The sequence below is a fragment of the Carassius auratus genome, unplaced genomic scaffold (genome assembly GCF_003368295.1).
Source record: "Carassius auratus strain Wakin unplaced genomic scaffold, ASM336829v1 scaf_tig00215912, whole genome shotgun sequence".
Classification (NCBI taxonomy): domain Eukaryota; kingdom Metazoa; phylum Chordata; class Actinopteri; order Cypriniformes; family Cyprinidae; genus Carassius; species Carassius auratus.
Genome location: NW_020528306.1, coordinates 1,486,844 through 1,496,468, shown reverse-complemented (window position 1 = coordinate 1,496,468; position 9,625 = coordinate 1,486,844). Strand labels below are relative to the sequence as shown.

The 9,625-nt window shown below is 39.8% G+C and overlaps 1 protein-coding gene across 1 annotated transcript in view; it reads left to right on the top strand.

Annotated features, from left to right (window-relative positions):
• Positions 1 to 1,599: 1,599 nt before the first annotated feature.
• Positions 1,600 to 9,625, top strand: part of LOC113096389 (breakpoint cluster region protein-like) — a 36,510-nt gene continuing 28,484 nt past the window's right edge. The window contains exon 1 of the mRNA XM_026261768.1: positions 1,600 to 3,445. Within this exon, the coding sequence (XP_026117553.1) occupies positions 2,083 to 3,445 (1,363 nt within the window). The 5' untranslated portion in view covers positions 1,600 to 2,082. The remainder of the gene's footprint in view (positions 3,446 to 9,625) is intronic.

Genomic DNA, 9,625 nt, shown 5'->3' with positions numbered 1-9,625 from the left:
CACTGTTTTTTTTTTTTTTTTTTTTTTTTTTTGGTGATTCAATCTAATGTTCTCAATATATATTACAATAATCTTTTGTTTTGAAACAATGATTATGTTGACTGGAAATTGTATGAAAATTGTAAAAATGTTTTAAACTGTAATGAAAGCATGAGTTCAGTTTTAAAAATATGACTAGCGATGTTACAAGTATGATCAGTTTGGAAGAGTATGAAGTATGAAGAGTTTTAAAAATATACACCGTACTTGTGAAAGTACACCTGTTCAATTGCTTGGTAACACAAATTGCTAATCAGTCAATGGCATGGCATCTAGATGAGGTGATGATGACTTGAGTTTAACTTGGATTGGGATTTAAGTGACTTTGATTGGGGAATGGTTGTTGGTGCCAGATGGGCTGGTCTGAGGATTTCAAAAACTGCTGATCTACTGGGATTTTGACGCACAACCATGATGAGTAGGGTCAGAATTTGTCGTAAAGAACATGAAAGCATGGATCCATCCTGCCTTGTATCAAAGGTTCAGGCTGCTGGTGGTATAATGGTGTGGGGGATATTTTCTTGGCACACTTTGGGCCCCTTAGTATCAACTGAGCATCATTTAAACGGCACAACCTACCTGAATATTGTTGCTGACCATGTCCATCCCTTCATAACTGCATTGCAGTATTCCAGCAGCGTAATGCACCATGTCACAAAGCTCAAATAATCTCACAATGAGTTCACTTTACTCAAATGGCCTCCACAGTCACCAGATCTCAATCCAATAGAGCATCTTCGGGATGTGGTGGAATGGGAGATTCACATCATGGATGTGCAGCCGACAAATCTGCAGCAACTGCGTGATGCTATCATGTCAATATGGACCAAAATCTCTGAGGAATGTTTTCTATCACCTTGTTGAATCTATGCCATGAAGAATTAAAGAATTAAGGCAGTTTTGAAGGCAAAAGTGGTACCAGGTACTAGCAAGTTGTACGTAATAAGGTGGCAAGTGAGTGTTTTACACACACACACACACACACACACTCATATATATATATATATATATATATATATATATATATATATATATATATATATATATATATGGTGAAATGGGACAACAGTTTAAAAAGTGTGATACAGATGAAAACTTTGGCTACAGTCAAAAACGATCAACTGCTGTTCCATCAGGAAACGCTTGATGGAGACAAACTCACATGACAGACGCTGCAAAATGCCACAGAAGTTTACAATCATAATACTGTCAGGTGTATTACAACCGAATAAGATTAAAATTCTACAGAAGCGTTTTTTTTTTTCATAAATACTGATAGGATGTAAAAATGAGAGGTAATTAATATCTGGTTTACAATGAAAAATTATAAATCAAACATGTGATAAAATCCTATAGCCTAAGATATTGACGAATCTCTCTGCGAATTCGCGAGTAACGGAGTGAAAAATACGCGATGCAAACAGTTTTTGCAAGTTTTTTTTCTTTGTTCCTGGATAGCCGAATCTGTGTCTTTAAACTGAGACTGTCTGTGCAGTCGCTATTAATCATGTACTCGTCTAGTCCCACCTCTTCTTCCTGCAGGCAGCAGCAGCACTGAGAGAGAGAGAGAGAGAGAGAGACCGAGAGCAGATCCAGTCTGATCATGAGAAGTGACGGACAGCGATGCCACTGGCAACCCTGCGAGAGGACACTGTGTATCTGAGAAATACGGACGCTTGAGAGAATAACAGGGCTAATTTCCGATAACTTCTTTGGATGCATAAATCTGTGTTTACAAGGGATCCTCAGTCATCGTTTTCCATTTAAATGGCATGAAACGCGGATGTCAATAGATGATTGAAGTGCACATGGATCTTTCAGCTCTGCTTTTTGTGTTTATGGAGAACCTTGTGTGTCTGTCCAAGATCAGCTGAGTAAGTGTTTATCAGATGTTGAGATGATGTTCTGCATGTACACAGGACAAATTCAGATGTTGGATATGAAGTAAGAAATCAGCATGGCTTTGGGTGTATTCTTACAAACAAGTGATTTTAACGTAATTTTTTTCACAACTAAAAACAAGTAAACCAGCAGTAAGCAATCATGGTAGAACCTGCTGGCTTTGTGGAAGCGTGGAAAGCTCAGTTCCCGGACTCAGATCCTCCTGAGATGTCTTTGAACTCTGTTGGAGACATTGAGAAGGAGCTGGAGAAATGCAGAGACTCTATTAGGCGTCTGGAGATGGAAGTGAACAAGGAGCGTTTTCGAATGATCTACCTGCAAACGCTTCTAGCCAAGGAGCGGAGAAGTCATGACTCAAAGCGATGGGGCTTCGGTAGGGTCTCACAAGGTGAGCATAAGCCAGCGTCCATGGATGAGAACCATCAGAAAGCCGACGGAAGCAGGTGTCTCCCTCCCAAACTGAAGCACACAACCGCAGCAGAGGAGAGTCATGAGTCTCATCCTTGCGCTAAGGTGGTGGGACGTGATCTCTCAGACTTGGACAGGCAGAAAAGCAGAGATGGAGAAGTTGACGGGACGTCTCCGTACAAAAACAGGAGCATTGAAGCTCCCCTCAGGCCCATTGCTGGACGTGGACCTGCGCTCCATGAGGTGGATGGCATTCCAGAGTCTCCACCAAAAGAGAAGGTCACCACGGGGTTGGGAGTTGCTGCGCTTCGCTCAAACTTTGAACGTATCAGAAGAGCCAATTCTCAAACATCTGGTGAAGGGAAAAGCGAGAGGCCTTACTACGTCAACATGGAGTACCATCAGGAGAAAGGTCTTGTTCGTGTCAATGATAGAGACGTCTCAGAGAAGATAAGTAGTCTGGGAAGTCAAGCTATACAGATGGAACGAAAGAGGTCTTTGCATTCTGTCCCGGGTAATCTGTCCACTGCTTTTGGGGACGTCCGTAAACCGGAGCGTCCTCATGAAAGAGCTATGGAGAGCGGCTGTGAGTACGAGGAGCCTGATCTAAACCTTGGGTTCCTTAAGGATAGTTCTTCAAGGCTTGATGGAAGAAGAGCAACTCTGCAGAACTGGCACCAATCAGACTGTCAGCCCTATACAACTGTTTATGTGGGGGGCATTATGGGAGACGGAGAGCACCTGCACTTGACCTGGCCCAGACGGTCTTACTCGCCCGGGAGTTTTGAGGATGGATACACGCCGGATTGCAGCTCCAATGAAAACCTGACGTCCAGCGAAGAAGACTTCTCCTCAGGGCAGTCGAGCCACGTGTCCCCGAGCCCCACCGCCTACCGAATGTACCGAGAGAAGAGCCGCTCTCCATCCCAGCACTCCCAGCAGTCTTTTGAGAGCGGCAGCCCCCCTACCCCACAGTCCCAGAAGCGTCTCAAGCAGCAGCCTGCACTCTCCGACACCAGTGTTGTTGGTGTCCGCAAGATCAGGCCTGCTGAAGGAAGCTCCAACAACTTCAGCAACAGTTTCCATGGAGATCTGGGTAAGATAATATTCTTGCAATGTTTACTTTTGTATGTACTGTAATGTCTGATTAGTGGGACGTTAATAGGATTTCACTGTCCCACAGTGAGAGTATAACAAAAAAAGGCACAAAAATTCATTATAATAACATTTGATGCCAATTATTTTTCAATTATCTTTACTTGTGCAACCTATTTAACATGTATCTGATTTAGTTTGTTGAGTATCTCTCTTTTCCAACTTACCTCCTCATACACATTATATATATATATATATATATATATATATATATATATATATATATATATATATATATATATATATATATATATATAATGGTATGTGTATATTTTTCATGCATAAAGACCAGTTTATATTGTATGAGGAAAACTATTGAAGAATAGTTTTGATTTGAAAAAGAGTTAGCTTTTAATGTTGTCGCTGAACTAAATCCCAAACAAATTTTAAGACTAGAAATTGTGTACTTTGTATTAACTGGTTTTTAAAATATTTAAAATATTTTTAAAAAATCATGGCAAAATTTAATAATTGTGATTAATCTTATGAACCAGCCCTTAGAAAGCAGAATCAAACCGTACTAATTTTAAATTTGGTAAATGTGTTATAAAATTATAACATTTAAAATATTAATTAGTATGATGCGTCAAAAAGTTAACTTTGATCTAAGAATATGTTTTATAAAACCCCCTTGACTTTGATATAAATTGAAGCAAATCCATAATGTTTTCTGTGTTTATTTTTCCAACTACATTTCTAGCATTCTACCGTCTTCCTTCTTTGTGTTTGCTCTCCATGAGGTTTCTCCCTGTCCTTCTCTCACTGTCATGATATGATTTATCTGATCTGCAGCGTTTTAGGCCAAAAATGGCCTGAGGCAGTGCAGTCGCTCACTCTCTGTCCACTCAGAGCATTCATGCATCAGTTCACATTAGTAGTGTTGTCCTGTCTAGGGATAATGAAGCTAAAGGGGTCATCTAGCATGGGGGACTTAGCAAAGCTTTTTGTTGGGGGAGGGCGAAAGGCTAATTACAAGAAACAAACTAAGAGGGAAACTGAAGATGCCACTTTGACTAAACGATCAGACATCTGTGGTTATATTGTTCTGAATGGAAACTCAAAGAATGGTTCTTCATTGTGAATGCGAGCTGTAATGCATTTGAATGTATGGTCACAATGCAAATGGTATGTATTGTAGCCATCCAGACTGGTTTTCGTCTTGAATTGTGAGTAGTCACAATACAATGAAGAGATGTTGTCTGGAGCAAAGTGTCAGTTTGAAGCAGTCTCGCACTCACCCTTTAACAGTTTCATTTTCACAACTCACACTCATTAGTTGAACATGCAGCAACTGGTGTATCAACCCAGTGATGTATAAGAAATGTTTCTTGAGCAGAAAATCAGCACATGAAATTGATTTCTGAAGGATCTTGTGACACTGATGAGTAGAGTAATGGCGGCTGAATTTCATCTTTGCATTACCATAATATATTTTTGAAATATCGTTTTGAAATATATTCAAATAGAGACCAGTTATTTTACTGAAAACATGTAATCTTTTTTGTATTTACTTTACATTACAGCCTACAGTTGGAGACTGTCTTAATGTCTTGTGAAATAGTCAATCAGACACTAACACTTGTTAACTCGTAAGTGCAGTTTGACAAAAATGAAAGAAACTGAGAGAAGACTTCAGAGCCAAGAGCAGATATTTCTCCTTTCAAGCAGAAAAGAGCTCATCGGCTCAGTCCAAGCTCTAGTTACGTAAGCAGGCAGAGAGAGTGCAGACCTGCAAGCTCAGCACGTCACGAACAAATCACAAGTGATCAGTGTAAAGTTGCGTTTCCACGACAGGATCGTAATTCACACCAGTGGGAAGTGCAGCCGTTCATCAGGCTGTCTCTAAGCTTTCTCCAAATTCTTTTCTGCAATCTTAATCTAATGCCCTCGAGCTGTCCAAAAACTGCACTTTCGAGTCTTGCAAGATAGTTTAAAACGGTTAGATCCGTTACCCTGAAAGACAGTGATCAGAGAGTGTGATTTGCAGATTTTTGTCCTGGAAAATCTCAGTCACGCTCACCTAGTGCACCCGCCCCCCACCCCACCCCCCCGGTGTAAACATCGGTGGGCGCTGCAGCCACGTGCGCTTGTCAAACAAGAACATGCTGCGCCACAGTCTGTGGTAACTGCCCTGATATTTCTTGGGGGAAAAAATTCCTCAAAGCAGCATTTTAATATGTATTGTGAAATTACTGCTACCTCTATAAGCAACATGCATTGTATGTAGTCACGCAGGTGGCTGACACATGCCAGAGGTTATTTTGCAATGAGGAAAAGACATCTTTATGGAAATCCATTGATGTAACACCCACAACAACAAAAAATTCCTTAGGCCTCTTCTGTGGTAAAACGGTTATATTTCACTCATGTTTCAGAATCCACCTCGGCGATTGCTGTTGTGATCGATCGTAAGTGTTGTGCTTGAAATGGATTGAGTTAAAAGTCACCATTTAGGAACAGACCGGCGCTGGCAGACAATCTAATCCTGCCTGTATTATTAAAATAAACAGTCCTTTGTTAAAGTCCTCACAGACTCTTTTAAGTTCACTGTGCATGCTGGCTTGAGCAAAAAAAAAAAGTCTGGCTGGAAGAGACAGGTTCTTTTCAGGCTTGTAGGTTTTGCATGGCAGGCTTGGGAACATTTCAGGAATGAAAGAAGTGGCTACCTTTCAGTTCCTGAGTATGAATTTGATTCTGTAACTCTATCTACCTGTCTGTCTGTCCGTCTGAATTTCTTTAAATTTCACTTCATTGTAATTCCCAATTCAAATTTCCATAAAAGAATTGAAATTCTTTATATCGTTTGTTATACCGTCATGTTATATACCGAATGCATTACATTTTGAACCTTTTTGGAGCCCTTTGCAAACATAATCTCTTCACATTCAGCAAGGCTTTGGAAATGTTGAGAGGTATTTGCTGGCTGTCCTTCTTGTTGTTTTTCTGTTTTATCATCTGCCAGAGCCCATAAATTCAAAGAAAACCTCAACATCAGAAATACCGCTCATGCAACATCAAACGTGCACCATGTGTGTCTAAAGCCTGACAGGAGCAGCAACCGCTGCATGGAATTTGCTTCTTTTCAAACGGTCTACTTATGTGTTCCGTTAAGCTGTAATTTTGCACATCTAATGCCCCGAGAAACCCTAACTGGACCTGTTTGTTTGTGTGTCACCTGTTGTCCTGGGGGTTGGACTGTGTTAACGGGGGCAGGGTGGGGCCAGTCTGGCACGGGTCTCAGAGAGCCCTGCACCACCATCACCAGCTGCAGGGGAAAGAGCACATCTTTCTCACTACTGTCACTTTGATGGGAGGAGCTTCCCACTCTGATTCACACACACACACAGTAGTGTGTTATTTTATGCAGCAAGGATGTAAACCCATATATAGGAAAGAGTCACAACATTTATACCCATTTATATTCCTGGAGGAATTAGTTGAGTTCTGCCTGGGCTTAAAGACTTCATGGAATGATTTTGACAAGGTCTTCTTTCCTGTATTAAAACAGGAAGTTTTGAAAGGAAATATTGAAAGGCTTATTTCATGAATTCAGAATATTATCTTGATTACAGAGGACGATGTCAGGGACGGTTGCAAAGGGGCTCTGCTGGCAAGAGTAAACAGCATCATCATGAAACTATTTCAGTGGTGTTGTAACTTCAGACGAACACGGAAGAACTTGTTTTTTTAGGTTTTGCAATCAGTATTTTTCTGGCTTCCTGTAGATTCTGTTGGTGTTTTCATTGTTTTAAAATTGGTTCCCAACCCCTTTCATAATATGGGTATCTCAGATGAAACAGGATATTCAACATGAATTTAATTTTTGGAAATTAATACTTTTATTTAGCAATGGCACATTAAATTAATCAAGAGTGAAAGTAGAGACATTTATGAAATTGCAATTCTGTATATGTTGAATTTGCTATAAAAATCAAGGTTTCCACTCAAATATGAAGTAGCACAACCGTTTTCAACAAGGATCACATGACACTGACGACTGAAGTAATGAGGATGAAAATTCAGCTTTCTTATTGCAATGATAAATTACATTTTAAAATATAGAAAACGGGTAATTAAAATTGTAATAATATTTCACAATATTACTATTCTTACTGTATTTTTGATTAAATAAATACATCATTGAGAGACTTCTTTCATCAATATTACATATCCTAAACCCAAACTTTTGAAAGACATTTTCAGACCTGAATGCAGGTTTTCAGTCCTGAAACTTGTCATTTTTAAGTGATACTGAGAACATGTATTAAGAATGTAAAATTATTATTATTTTTTTTACTTTCATGTTTTTATTGGGATTCTAAATTTAAGGATTCTAAATATCAGCATGAATTCAAGGCGTCATCAAATAATCAATTATCAGAACTTTGCTGGAAACACAATCTACTACATGACTTAGCCTATAGTTTATATTTATACGTCGGGCTTTTGAGGAACGTTTATTTGTACATTTGTTAACTTAATGCTGATAATATCAAGCGGACAAGACCGTAAAAAACCAAAGTTGAACTTTCCACTGTTCCTCTGCTGTGTGCCCTGATCCCCCTCTGGGGCTTACCCAGCTTTCCTGCTGGGACTGAATGGGCCTTCTGTGCTCCTTCCCTAAAGTGTTTATGGAATGTCTCAGCTGCTTGAGAAGTATGGTAAATACATGGCTAATGAAAAGTAAAGTGGCCCCTGAGCACAAGCACTGGCCCCTGAGGGCTGTTGCACAGTCATGTGTGTGGAAAGTGGTTGGTGTAAAGTGCAGCCTGGAGGTCAGATACTATACATCACTTATAAGATATAGGATATATTTTTGTGGTGCTATGATAAACTTCCTTATGTTAATGCTCAGCATGTGATATACTGCCATTTTTGGTTACTTTTGATGCCCTCTGCTCTGTGTTTGTACTATGAAAGAATATTTCTGCTTGTTTAGGAAGAAAATTTCCAAGTCATCGAAAAAGGTTTTGTAAAATATAGCAATGTTTATCATAATCATAGTTATTGTCGCTTATATTTTCTTATTTTAGATTATTTAAGTCGCAATTTAGGGCCCTGATGTGTGTTGTTGGCTGTGTTCACGGTGTTACAGAAGTAGAGACTTGGACATTTATTAAGCTGTGAAAAAGCCTGTTCCCACTCGGATCTGTTTAATGAGATCTGCTTTTCTCCACCTCTCTGGTAATTAAAGAGAATGTAATGGCTGTGGTGTGGTCACTTTGATTCATCTTCCTCCATAATGTCAGCAGACGATGGGCGACGGATGTTTTTTGATGAAGCTTGAGGGAAATGGCCATCAGCCAAACCAGCAGGTGGTGTGTGGTTAAACACATGCGCTCCTCAGGTCCAGCAATAGTGCCACCCTTTCCCAGGCTTTCCTTGACTTTTTATTTTGATTCAGTGTGAGGATGGGATTTGCTTATAAAGTTCACTTGGGAACTCGAAACAGTTGAGTAAATCTGGCCTGTACTCCATCCCTTTCCACAGTGTGTGAAATAAGCAGAAACGTTTCACTGCTGATTTATTGAAGGCTTAAGCTTTTGAATACCGCAGAATCTTTAGTTGCGATCCCAGCCGCTGGTTTAATGGTCTTGCCAATGCTTAATTGCTTAGATGGTCGGTTTAGATATTAAAATGTCGGTCAGAAGTTATTACACTAAAAAACATTTAAAAGTAACAATAAGAGAGCCAAACTTTGCTGACAGGCTGCGTTTGATAGGACCGTGTGCTTTTCCTTCAGAAGGACAAAGTGATGCGTATTAATAGTCCTGCAGAAATCCATTGCTATTTTAATTCCTTTTTATGAATATTAGGCACAGCTCTGCTTTTCCACTCCCTAAACTGTCTCGAGCCAGACATTAGGGTGACACAGAATTACTAAGAGCATTTTATGCTAGGAAAAAGAAATCATTTTTGCTGGTTGTCCTATGCTGATACTATATATAGTACAGAAGGCATCCCATTTATCGACCAGCTGCTATTTTTCCTCCTGAATCAATCTAAACAAATCTTGTATTGACTCCTCCGCTGGCTGTCCTAAGTGAATCGCCTTAGACGGAGGCTATTCTTTAGTTGCCTCTCGTAGCCTTGCATATGTGTCTGCGTGACTTTCTGGTAA